The sequence below is a fragment of the Chroicocephalus ridibundus genome, chromosome Z (genome assembly GCF_963924245.1).
Source record: "Chroicocephalus ridibundus chromosome Z, bChrRid1.1, whole genome shotgun sequence".
NCBI lineage: Eukaryota > Metazoa > Chordata > Aves > Charadriiformes > Laridae > Chroicocephalus > Chroicocephalus ridibundus.
In genome coordinates, this window is record NC_086316.1 from 32,737,525 (window position 1) to 32,751,303 (window position 13,779).

A 13,779-nucleotide genomic window follows, 5' to 3' on the forward strand; every position below is an offset into this window, starting at 1 on the left:
GAAAAGGGAGAATAAAGGTGAAGAAAGAACTGACAGCCAGCGGCAGAAGGAAAGACAGGCAAAGCACAGAAGAAGAATTCCTTCACTATGGCCAAAGGGAAATCTGCACTGAAGTTTTCCACAGAAGAGCGCAGGAACTGAAAAGGCGAGCAGCTGTGGGACTTCAAGTTTTGAGAGCACCTCTGCCCTCTCATCTTATTTATTGACTGGACTGACTATTTTCCATTTGTCAGCCATGTTGAATATATTTCCTGCCTCTGGGTTTAAGCTTGTCTTCTCCCTTTTTGGATTTTTTTTTTTGGCTTTTCTGTGATTGCTGTTTTAACCATTCCCCTTCTAAGGAAATTACTGGAAGACACAACATGTGATTAAAAGAAATAGGGAAATCATGGTGTTTTCATAGATTTTATGTGACTGGTGAAAGCAACAGTGTAAATTGCTGTTATACACTGCATTGCAAATTTTAAAAACCTCAATCTGGTCCCTTTATGAGGTGGAATAAACGATAAACTGATACACATTTTTGCTAGCCCTGATTCTTCTTTCTTTTTCAAAACAGACCACAAAAAGACTTCCTAGATTTTTTTCTCTGGTGGATTTTTGCTGTAAATTTTGCAAAGTGTTATCTTCTGGAAAGGTTACACTTTCTTGCCCCTTTTCTGATCATTTTTCACTAACACCTAACCAGGAGGTCACTTAATGCACTCCCATCTCCATAGGCCAGCAGATGTCAGTCTGTTAGTGCAGCAGTTTTGGTGTACTATTGCTTATCACGTTTTTGCCCTTTAGGTGCCAACCTGGATTCACTGGAGCAAGATGTACTGAAACTCTGCCCATGAAAATCCAAAACCAAGAAAGTATGTTAAAATAATCTGAACTTTGCTTTCTTCCCCAACTACAGCAACAAAATCAATAGTACTTGGTGTTTTCACAGTTCAGCTGGAACTGGCCTCTTTACGCACTAATTTATGACCTGATTCTCTAAAATAAAATCTGTACACCATGGCATCATTGACCTCCAAAATGTTTCTCATTTGTGTGATTTTTGATCTTTCCATCCGTTCGCAGATGCATTTGTATTGCATACACTGGCAGCTTTCTTGTAAAGTGCAACCCTAAAAGACCAAACTTACGGAGATGAGTGATGTACAGATCTTGTGTCCTCGCTGCCTTGTGGAAAGTGCATCCTAAAAGCAATTTGGGAATTTGGAATGCTGAATTTCTGTCTCACATCTCGAAACGCACTGATCTGGATTGGTTTGGTTTTGGCTGGTTTTTCAGGGGGGGATTTCTTTTCATTTTCACAGAGCAAATGAGTTGCTCTCAACATATTGAGACATTTTGACATGCTAAACCGAGATTCAGTTTCTGAAAGTGAACTCACCAAGTCTTATCAGTTCACACTGAAGGAGCTTCTTTCTTAGCATATATTCACCTCTTCTCTTTTCTCTGTTTTTTCTCTACCATTTTTTTTTGTTTGTTTTTCCTCTCAGGTGCCCAAATGAATTTACTGGTGATCGCTGCCAAAACTACGTAATGGCCAGCTTCTACAGTACGTCCACTACCTTTCTGTCTGTGCCGCAGTAGAAGCATGCTCAGTCGGTGCTGCTTTCTTGTCGCTGCATCTTTCCTCCAATTTTTTTTTTTTTTTAATCTGTAACTAGATTTGTTGCCTAAGGCCTAATATTGATTGTCTCTGCCTTTTGCATGAAAATGATAACAAAAAGCAATTGCAATACTCTCCTGGATTGTTTGGCATTGAGGTTATGTGGAAATGCAAGACTTAGGAATGCTGTGAAATTAACACTGAATGGTGTGATACGGACTCCCCACTGACATCCAGCAGTACAAGTGCAAAAATGACATTTTGAAAGTCTCACATTTTATTTGCCACAAAAAGCTTATGAGTCTCTCTGCAGGGCAGCACTCCCCCAGCAAAGGGACAGGTAGCTAATCCTCTGCTTGCGTATGAGATTTGTATTTGGACCTACAAGTTAAAGGTAATTGACATTCTTAACGATGTTTCTAATGAGCACATGCCAAACAGGATCAAAGTGTTCTTCCTCCTCATTGTCCGAGTTACAGGAGAAAGAGCACAAAAAGAAAAAGAAAAGGGGGAGAGACAGCATAAAGAATGGGGTCTGACATATTTATTTGTGGGTAACAGGTGCAAGAGATCAAGTATTTCAGAGCCAGATTAATTGGCCAAAGAAATGTACCACACACACACACACACACAGAGGACTCTGTCTATGTCAGACTGCTGGTAGAATCAGCACTGCAGTCACACATCTCGTAAGCTTTGTCATGGAGGGATGGGTTAATTATTATGACTTGTCAGGGAGGAAACAGAAAGTACACCGAATATTTATTTTCTCCCATTGGCTATAGCAAAGTCAAAGGTAACATATAAGAAAATTGCTTAGATCTTCCATTTTAATGCATGTGTACTCTTCATAATTAATTGTCGCTGGCATCAGCATGTACTATGATCTAAGCGAGTATTATAGGAACTATTTTTTTGATGGATCACTTGCCAGCACAGAAAGATTTCAGAGACTACAGGCTAGCTTAATTTAATTTCCATTAGTATATAGCACAAAAAAGCTGTTAGCATGTGCTGGACATTTTGGAGCCTGAAGAGATGCATAGGTTTTCTCTTATACTGATGGATGAAAAACGTCCATACATAATTCATACTGCCCATCATGGATGCTGCCCATGTAAATCTCAAGGGTGCTGACTGGAGACCGGACCTTCCAGCATTCAAGTGTGTATTTTATGCCCTTTTTTAAAAGCCTTATTAGTGTGAGTTATTTTTTAAATGCCTCTGGTAATTATGGATTTGAAAATTTTTATGCTGTTACAGTGTTTAAGTTTACCAAATGTTAGATGTAAATGGCCTTTTCTGTGTATTGTGGTGAAAAGTGCAATTAAGATTTTCATATCTTAGACAAATAATTTAAAAAGAGGTGGTGTAAAAATATAAGATCCATTGTTTGCTATGGAATTCACCCTGAAAACTATGGAAGATTTGTATGTTGATAAGAAATTCATTTTACTACCCATTAAAAAAAAAAATTTAAAAAAAGGGGTTAGCTTTTCAGTTTCCTAACCCTGGTTGGGATTTTTAAAGTAATCTTTGGGCAGTAGACACCAGGCTGAGATTTTCTGAAGTTCCCTCCATGGAAAAGGCATAGATGCCCCTGCCTTGCTACAGGAGCTATGCTAAACTGTAAGTACTTAAGCTGGTCCAGCCCTCCCCTCCTTGAAGTGCACTGGCAGGAGTGGTAGGCACCACTACCTACCTCGGGCTGCTCTGAGAGCCCCAGGCAACGGCTATGAGATTCTCGCACTTCTGCCTACCATGCATCTGCAGCATAACGTCAGGTTTCTTAAACTGCTACAAATCTTAAAATAACACTTTTGGCAAGGGTCCAGCAAGGTACATTTATATTTAAGAAAAAATAAAATCAATGAGGAAGCATTTATATGACTTTTTTATTATTACACACAATGCAGACCAGAGCATACAATTAAAAAGGGGACTTAGAATGAGAGTTATCTTTGGGCAAATGTGGCATTCAAGTAAAGCTCATATTTTGCACCAAGAGTTGCAGGTAACTAACTTAGCTCTATAGATGCAGCTTTTGCAAAGTACAGAGCAAGTTGGGATGTTAAATGGCAGAAGTACCAGTAGGAAACAAAAGTGTACATGTGAACTGTACAGCGCTATCTAATTTTATGTGTTTTCAGAAGGGTCTGTCTTCATTTGGAAAGAAAGAGTCAATGGGTTCGACACCAAGTGTGCCTACTGATGAGCTGTTACTCTCTTATGGCTCTGTATTTGGCTGGTGAGAATACAATTAAAAAGGGGACTTAGAATGAGAGTTATCAAAACAAGGCCGATGCTTAGCATTTTGGAAACCCCCTGTCGCAACAGAGGGCAAGGCTAACTGGCTTATCTTGACAGTGGTTTGGTTAGCCCTGGAGAATTCAGTTATCACGGTGCACTACAAATGCCTTGAAAATGGACGCAGGAAATTAGGTTGATCTCCATTTTAAGAAAGTTCTTCCTTTTTCTTCCAAAGCCTTTCCTTTCTGTCAGTGGAAGTGTGAGCATAACTGGGAATGGATGTGAGGGAGACTACTGGAAAGCACATGTTTAGGCTGACTGTCCCTTGTCTTCCAGCTCTGCAAACACACCAAACCATAGGACAACCTGCTGTGACTGAGAAGTGATGGCTGTTAGATTCCCCACTGCTACAGTTACCTCCAGCACTGCAGCTACACAATTTTTCCCCTTCAAGTGGTGCTTACCACCACTGCAGACCAAGGGAAACTGAAGAACAAACAGTGCTAGTTTTGCCCATCTCTGGAGTCTGGCTGGAAGACTCTGTGATGTCCTTTCCTTGAGCACAGCTGCTACCAGGTGTATTCCACAGTATCCTGGCTTTTTGCTGCAATGGTTCTGACTCTGGCGGTCGTGGTCCACCATTGGTCCATAAGACACCAGACAGTGGTCAAAAAAAGTATTGCAAAAAGACATGCAGATATATTTGCTGTATTTGAATGTTCACACATTCACTTCCTTGAAGGCAAGGAAGCAAGGCAAATGAAGGAAAATAAAAGTAATGAATGAGCATTGAAAGTTTTGCCTAATTTTTGTGTAGCTGTGCATGAGAACTCTTATAGCAACACTGTGCAGAAAGATCCTTGGAATAAGAAACACTGACGGAGCCTTGGTTTAATATGAGGTTGGGGAAACTTCTTTAGAGCATAATCACAGGTAAACTCCTTGTCCTCCCAAACATCCCAGATGGGCCAAGGACACCATCCAAAGGGCCAATGGAGTTGCTTACTTCACTAGTTAAGAGTTATATATGCATTGTAAATACAGAACAACTTGTGGGGCATGCTGTGAGCCATCTCAGGCATGAATTGAATGTGGTCCCTGCCTTCCTGCAGGCAAGTGTTTCAGCATGGGACACCAGTATAGACCATGTCTGTTTCAGCTCTGCCATCCTTGGTGAGCAAGAGGGACAGTATGAAGAGGGACAAAGGGAAATTTCTGTTAGATGACAGGCCCTGCCTCAAATGGTCAAGATGAGCCTGGCAGGCTCATCAGGTTAAAGGGGGCAGGGGTTGAGTAAAGCTATGATAATCTAGAGGCATGACCAAAACTGCTGGTGCTCTGTAATGGCCTCAATTTTTCAGTCCTTCCACATAAACTACAGATCTTCAGAAGTCCATTTTTCAGCAATTCTGTTAGCTCAGTATTACTCTATTTCTATATATTTCTCAGGTGGTACTAGACAATCTTACCTGAAATTTTCATTTTCTAAAGCCTTTCAGCACTCTAAATGTGCACACTTTATGTGCTGAGATCAAGACTCCTAAATGATACAAACAGATTTGAAAAATGTCATTGTCCGTCTTCTGCTCAAGGTTAAAGAAGACAGCTTTTCGCTATAAACTGCTCACTTAATGCTCATTAAATGGTAAAATTGCTACGATAGAACACTCTAATTAAGAAAGGACATTTTCTACACTCCTGAGACTCGAATCAGTTGTAGGACAACACTTTTACAGGAGCCATAGAACTTAACATCTCAAGTTGATCAAATTGATTTTTTAGCCTTAGTACCACTGAAATGAACCAAGACTTAAGATCCAAACTGGATCCTAAGCCTCACAAAGAGACACAGAATCTCAGCTCCTCAAGCAGAGTTGGCCAACAGGTAGGGGTTCTGCTCTGTAGTAGTTTGAGGTATTTTATTCCATGAAAAGAAACTTTTTTAGAATTTCTCATTACCCAAGAGAACACATTTAGTAAGAAAACTAAATAATGACTTAAGAAACATGGCACCTTGATACTTCAGAGGTGAAACTGGACTCCCTGGACCCCTCAGCTGCTGCATGCAGTTTATCCAAATGGGTCCTTCCTTTGTCAGGTGCAAGGTTTACGCACAAACCTGCAACTGTGCTCACCCTTCACTGGGCAGCACCATGTCCCCAGACTACCCACCCACCTACCTGACTCTATAGAGTAGCCACCCCAAAATCTTGGGTGCCCAGCAGCCGCAGCACACCGCTCATGAACGCAGCATGCAGTCTCGGAGGAAGTGTTCCAGCATTTCCTGGCATCATACTCTTGTTCTCTAGACCCTGGACCCCTCCATGCTACAATATATCCAAGGAGAGGTAGTTGTAAGTCTCTGTTTGGAAAAAGAACTGCTTCCCAAACATTTTTTCTTCCAATACTGCCTCCACAAAAATCACATCCAGAATGAAAATTGAGTTCTTAAAAATAATTGTATGCCTTCACAGAGCACCTGGACAAATATTCAATAGAGAGCACATTGCATGTAAAAAGCATGCAACGATACTGGGTTAAATAGGCAAAGATCAAAAATAATGACCTGTTTATAAAATTAGAAGTGTTGGGATATTCTGCTTTCTTTTAATCAGGTCTAGGGGATGTAGCTAGGAATACCAAAGACAAATAAGAGCTAAATGGCATCTAGGTTTGGATAAGCAATGCATGTTTCTTCAGCATGTTTTCTTGTTAGGGCCTTCAGACAGAATGTATTCCCATTCTAAGTACCAGCTTCCCATTGAATTAATTCAAATAGAAACTGCATGATATGAATGACTTCCCGTAAAATTAAATTACATCCAGGCTAGGTGTCTTACCTATAAGCAAGCATAAGTACAACAATATATATGCATGGGCATGTCATTCATTTTATTGAAGAGTTAACCAAGCTTTCTATGCAACTAATGTATATCGTTAACAGTGTTCATGCAGGCATGTAATACTGGCTCTTTAGGAAGATACCTGGATGGATTCCAACTTACTTAACCCTTAAAATGTTACTGATTAGTGGGAAAGAATTGGCATTCCCAATATGTACAAACTACATAAAAAATCCGTTTGGTCAGAAAAAGAGGATTGTATGTAAATTTCACAGCACACAAGGACAAAGTGAGAGCTGCCATGGTTACGGTGTTGGCCCCCTGGGAAGGGTCTTCTAGGGTTCCTGCCAGGGCAAAAACTTGTCTTCCTCCTCACCCCCGGCTGCTGTAGGCTGGGGGTGATAATTTAGGCATGTGATCCGTGTAAATGGCATCAGCCCGTGCACCCCAGGGTGCATTCAGCTGGCCAGACACTGGTTCTGCTGAGGCAGTGCAGCCCAAAGGCAGGGGAATAGGGGCTGGCTCCTCATTTTCAAGAAATGAGAGCCCTGCTGCAGTCAGTTTGCAAAGCTGAGAAGGGTCCCCACTGCTGAGCAAACAGTCCCAGTGACCTCCAGGTTGCAACCCATAAAAGCAAGGAGCCACATACCCGGGACAGGAGCAGGGCCAGAAGGGAGGGCAGTGCATGACCCATTTGCAGGTGAAGGCCATCCCTGTGCTCTCATCATCCCATCTGAAAACTATCAGCTGTTTCACATGGCGTCCCCAGGCCATAGCCCTCTTCATCTCAGTAAGATCTTTAAGGGTTAATGGTTCCTGCTGCATTCCCTTCCACTGTGGCTGTTCAGATCCCCATATGTATTTTGGTGTGTAACCCTTGCAGAAGGTCTGGTCATGTAGCTTACAGAGGTGCACTTGAGCACTGCCCACATAGCCATTCGCCCCTTGTCCTGTTTCATGTGCAGACATAGAATAGCTGTAATTCTCGTATGTGATTTATTTTTGAGTAAAGTGTATTGCTCTTTTCTGAAACTTTTTCCTTTTTCTTTCTTTTTTTGTCAACTTTCTGCATTGGCAGAGCATCTTGGGATTGAATTTATGGGTATGGACCAATCATTCCTTTTAGCCTGCAGATTTTAGAGCCTGAGAGATAAAACCCCTTTTTATTTTTTTTTCTCCACCTCCCCTTTTCAATTCCTAACCAATTTCTTTGTGCTTTAGAAGGGATCATACAGCTATAACAACAACCCTTGTCAAAATGTTAGCAGAGATCAGCTCACTAAAATGGTAATAGTGATAGGATATTCCAGACCTAAAGAGTTCTAGGAACTACTGAAGTAATCATAACATAGTGTACATTCATTTTTCTGCTGTGTAATTTTGACTAGTTTTGACATTTGCTTTTGCTGAGTTCTTCTAGGGTTGCCAGATTTTGGAAACACTGCAAACATTAAGCAAAATGACTAACCAGTCTATAAAAAAAAGATAAGCTGTTATAGCCACAGAAAATTCTGCAAATTTAGTTTTGAGCTCTGGTTTCCAGGAAAAGTTTTATGTCTAAACCCACAGCTAGGTATGTAAATCAGATGCATATACATATATGTAAATGATATGCATATACACATTCATTTCTAGGTCTGTAAGTTAGAAGTGAACTGAAAGTTCTTCAGGAACTTAAGTAGAGGTTTACAGCTATACTCCAGATTCTAAAGTGAGCACATACAGTAAATGTTTCTAATAGTAAACTCATACTGCACTCAAGCGAGAACATTGGCAGTGGGTACTATTTTTACACTTAAGCTTAAATATAATAGAACTAGGTCTTATAAATTGTCTTCATGAATACACTATATTTATCTGACTAACATTTAGTAATCAGGAGTAGAAATAATGTATCTCTTGAATAGGCTAACTTGAAATTCAGGTCAGTGTTAGTATGCAATCTCCCAAAATTGTCGGCAAATGAGAAGCAGCAGCTAGTGTTGCTTTTCACACAGTTTTAGTTCATAATCTTATTAAAAATGCCCCTACAAAATGTCATTAGTTTAAGCTGTGAACTGTGGAAAACCCATTACAAGTCCAGGTTTTAAAAATCTCTCACAACCCAGCTTGTTGTTGTTATCATTATCGCAAGATAATATTAATTCTCATTCATACGTACAAGAAGATATATGGCTACATTAGCATACGAGGAATTAAATTAAAATCCATTAAAAAACTGACTTGCAAATTTTGCTTTATATATGAAATTACATCAGTGGAACCACCTCTTGGAATTAAATTCTTTTAAAAATCCCCAGAGACCTGTAAGAAGAAAAACTTTAAAACAGGGCAAATTTAAGACCATATATATCATCAGTTATGTATAAATTATGGTGACGTGAAATTAAGTGCATAATGTGCATGTTCGAAAGGCTTCACATAGAGGGATTTAATATCTTGGCTTAAGTCTCATGTTGATTTGATTTTCCTAGCATTCTGCAGGGGAAAAAAAATGTATTCAAGCGATTTTTAATACTTAACAGGCTAAAACCTTTTCTAAATTCTCACTGCACATACATTCCTCTGTGGACTTTCCCCCAAGGCTGCTGTTAATTTCTTTCAAGCTCGTTTGATGAGCACTGTGAACACAGCACATGTTGTTTGTTGGGCATCATTAACTGGCTCTGTAAATGTCAACACCCCTTAGAGAGAGACGGCAGTTTTGGGGCGATACCCGGTATAACTGCAAGTGCCCTGTGGGAGTTCGGTCCCTGCTTCACAAAACTCTTCTGGCCTTAAACAGAGAGGCCAAGGCTTGTCCTCAAGGCACCATGCTGCTTACAGAGCGGTGGCCCAGATCCCTAGTCATGTCCTGGCTTGCCAGCATCCCCTGCTGCCCGTAGCAGCCCCCACAGGACACCTGGGCAACCCCCAGTCGGCCTCTGGTGTCCCAGGCAGCAAGACCCTGTTAGCCAGGAGTATGGCCAAATTTACACAGGAGCTTGCTGATTTGCTGGGCAGGACATGCCAGGAGACATGTGCCTTCCCAGGCAGCCATTCCCTTCGTGGCTTGAGGGAGGGCATGGCAGCGGCACCCTTCATGCACACCATGTCAAGCTGGATCATCCTAAGGGCCTCGTTTGGAAGGGCACGGGAGGGAATTAAGGCAATGAAAGCAGACCCCGGGGTTTACCTCTCCATGCCTCTCAAGGCCTACAGTCCCACAGACGTCCTACAGACGTGCCGGTGTGAGGAGCGTTGCTCAGGGATGCACCCACAGCCCTGGTCCCTTGCTGTCCCCTCCCTGCCCTCCAGTGGGTGGGAGCCCAGAAGCGTCCAACACACAAGCGACAAGCCTCAACCCACTGGCAGCCTTAGCGAGGCCATCACCGGCCAGCTGCCGGGCTCATTTGCAACACCCTCAGCCTGGATTAAACCTTCTGGAGTCAGTGCAATTTTTCCCTCACTATAAACAGCCAAGAAGAATTTCCACTGTCAATTAATCTTCTCCCTCCTCTCCGTTTTCTTCCAGAAAAACGGGTCGAAATGTCCTAATTCATTTTGCTTTCACAAGCTAACAGCTGACAGCATGACAAAAAAAAAAAAAAAAAAGAATAATTCAAAGCCTTTCAAATTTGCCCCTAAATTGCTTAGCACAATTCTCTTGTTTCCTGTGACATCCTCGTAATACACCATTTCCATGGCTAACTAATAAGCGCTTTCAGAAGGGGCAAAACTGGGAAGGGGATCAAGTGCCACTAACTAGCCTAGGCGAGGAGTTATGCTGTATGAGAAATCCCTTCACACTCTGCTTCAACCTTTTTGTTTTGTCCCCAAGCTTTTCTTCACTCTGTTTTTTCCAGTATCAAGCATGCTGTGCCAGGCCTGCAGTTGACTTCTCAACCCTTTAACCTTGTCTTTCCCTATATTTCACTTTCCTTTTTTTGTCTTTGTCCTTGTTTGGTTTGGAGTTTCAGCCCTTTCTTCCTTCCCTTTTTTGACTTTCTGTTCTTGGAGTTATATTTTTGTTTTCTTTAATACATTTTTGCAGCATCCTTGTTTTACCGAACTCACTTCTTCCCCACCCCCTCCCCCCTTGTTAATAATCAGTGCTATTAATTTTGTCTGACAGTGCTCATGACCTGTTTGCTGGTGTTTTGGTTTATAGTGGGTTTGGCTTGTATCATAAATTTATCCCATGGTGAGGTGCATTGTATCAGAGAAATTAAGATTTCTTTTTTGCTTTGTGGTTTGTTGCATGGAATATTTGCCATTTGCCCACAGCAACTTCAAAGCTAAACTAGATAAGACCAGGAAACACATTGGAAGAATAACTACTCCCTCTTCAGTAGAGAGCATTTTCTCCTGAACGGTCATGGCATTTTTCACAGCACATCATTTAAGTGCCTGAGCTTGGACAGAGACACATGGCACATGCGAGAGATTGTTGTGTGTCTCTGTACCTCCTGGTGAATTGCCCCACAGACCTTTTATGTTCATTTAAGTCCCTTCTGGCAGGAATAACGCTGGCATTTATCCCAAAGATAGTGCAGAGCTGCACGGCTTTTATTCATTCATTTATTTTTAATCACCTGATGGTATTCCGACTGTGGTCAATATTGCAGTCTGACCTAAGGCCACCTTCCAGTATGGATCCTCCAGGGCAAGTTTTCTGGACTGTCTGCTTAATCAAAAATAAGGCTTGAGAAAAGCTAGACACACATTATTTTTTTCTAAAAGGAGGAATGCAAATCTTCATGCATAAAGCATCAGCACAGAACATGCCTCTGTTTCAGCGCTCCTTACATTAAGTTTCCCCGGCACAGCATGCAGCGATGCTCTCTGCCAAGCGTGAGCGAGGCTGGAATGCATGGGTAGCTCCAACCCAAACATTACCAGTGCTACTAATGTCTTTACAATAGCGAAATATCTCTGATGAACGAGATCGGTAACAAGTTGTTGTCACTGAGCAAGCTGCCACTGTAGATAGAGCAGTTCCTTTGTTCAACACAAAGAGACACAAGTAGAAACCCAGCATTTCTCTGATACAAAGCACTGCTGGTTGTTGATGTTGCTGTGTTTTTGGAGGAGCACTGGAGAAAGAGTCTCAATTTTATGACCAGAGCTCAAAATCTGTCTTCCTTTCCATTGGTAATATAATTACAAGCCAAGCTTATGTCTCAAATACAGAAAGTTATTTTGAAATCTCTCCTGTAAAGACAACTGAGATATAAATTGACATGGGGGCAGAGGGACATTGGATATGAAAACAATCCAAAAAGATAATACGAAAATAAATTTCTTTTAAGGCCTGTAAAATTGGCCTTCATTCCAGCTGTCTTTGCAGAGTAAAACTTCCAAAGCATTTGCAAATTCATGTTATTACCTTAGTGCATTGCATTTTTATTTCCAGAAAATGCTGAGTATTTGTCAATTGTGAAGTTGTTTCTTAGATATTATTCCTGTTGACTTAAACAAATAAAAAAAAAAAAGATTACTTTTGACTATAATCGTATGGATGATAGCTCGTCACCAGTAATGTGTTAAGAGCTTATGGTATAGTCCTGTTCTCCCTGCAGTCAATAATGAGTTTGCCTGAAGTGTGGTGGCTGTGTTTTGGTGTGGCTGTTTAAATCTGTGCAGTCGTTTGTAGCATGCCAGCTGTTGACTGTGTGCTCCTTGCCTAGCCATCCTCCATGTTGTGACCTTCTCTGTTTTTGTCCCTTTCTAGAAGCTGAGGAACTGTACCAGAAACGGGTGCTGACCATAACTGGCATTTGCATTGCTCTTCTAGTAGTTGGCATCATGTGTGTTGTGGCCTACTGCAAAACCAAGTAAACTTTTCTCTTCTTTTTTATATCTGTGGTTGTTGGTCAGGGCCTTCCCACCTAACTGTAGCTTCTAGTCCTCTGAGCATAATGTTGTGTCTGGGTTTCTCCAGAGATGAACTGAAGAGACAAACCTGTGGCCAGGGTGCTCTGGTCCAAGCTAGTTGGGTGCAGGTCTCCGTGACCATCAGCACTGCAAAAATAAGATGGGTATCTGAAAGGTTTCTCACCCAAATGTGACTCGAGCGAATTTCACTGACTTGCAATTCTTTGTCTATCACCCATTCCAGCTGGGTTTCCCCAGCTGGAAAGGAACAAACCCCAACACTGGAGTCATGTTACTCTCCAGCAGTAAATTTTACATATCAGCCTAGTTTGTTTGTACTTGAGGCAAGATTAACGGTGCTAAAAGTTACTAAACACCAAAGGCCAAAGAACTGAACACGAAAGTGCTCCCAGTGCAAAAGCAGGCACTTAAATGCATTCTGTGGGTCTCTGTAAATTACTGGGGGTGACTCTCAAACACGCATGAGGCACTCTGGACCATAAATTACACTGAACATCAGCAGGATTTGTGCTGCCCAAACTTCTGGCTGCTCTTATAAATCTCCCCACCAAAACACAGAAAACCCATATCATAAATCTTCCACATTGGTATAAACCTGATTTACTGTTGCAGGAACTGATTGGCAGTTGGATTGTTGGCTTTCCTTGTAAGCGCCACCAATAATGGATGTGTTAAAAGAAAGGGAGAAGGGGAATCATTTACCACCCTCAGTGAGAGTCCAGCCACACACACGCTGCTCGCACCTACAACCCTGTGAAACGAGTGGGGAACAACTGAAGCAGTAATATAGAATGAGATCAATAGTGCTTTTAGAAATGACAGCTGGCAAGCCAGGGAGGCTAAACAATATCTTTCCTTCTCCAAAGTTCATCAAAATCAGCCAGGACATCCCCTGTAGTCCTGGGTCCTGAAGTATGGTTTTCTATACAAAGAACCCCCAGAATCCATCATGGGTCTGGATGCTTAGTCACAGTTTGTCCCAGACATCAGCAATCACTGCCAGCCAAGAGTGAAATGTTTTCAAACACAACTGATGAGAGTGAAAGTGAGCTGCCAGTTCATGGCCCTCCAAAGGCAGCAGTGATGCCAGACTGCTATCTGTGAGATGTTTCCCCATGCTCTTTCTTCCTAATAGGGGAAAACCCAGAAACCAGGGGAAGTCCTGGAATGGTGTTAGGAGAACACACTAAATAAAATGTAATA

At 41.7% G+C, this 13,779-nt stretch overlaps 1 protein-coding gene across 12 annotated transcripts in view; it reads left to right on the forward strand.

The window, feature by feature from the left end:
- The window catches only part of NRG1 (neuregulin 1), a 477,064-nt gene that overhangs the window by 448,254 nt on the left and 15,031 nt on the right, over positions 1 to 13,779 (forward strand). For 9 of the 12 annotated variants that reach the window (XM_063319577.1, XM_063319578.1, XM_063319580.1 and 6 more), the window contains 3 exons: positions 1,494 to 1,552; positions 7,778 to 7,801; positions 12,413 to 12,515. In XM_063319577.1, the coding sequence (XP_063175647.1) occupies positions 1,494 to 1,552; positions 7,778 to 7,801; positions 12,413 to 12,515 (186 nt within the window). The remainder of the gene's footprint in view (positions 1 to 1,493; positions 1,553 to 7,777; positions 7,802 to 12,412; positions 12,516 to 13,779) is intronic. The other 3 variants (XM_063319573.1, XM_063319572.1, XM_063319570.1) reach the window with 2 other exon arrangements.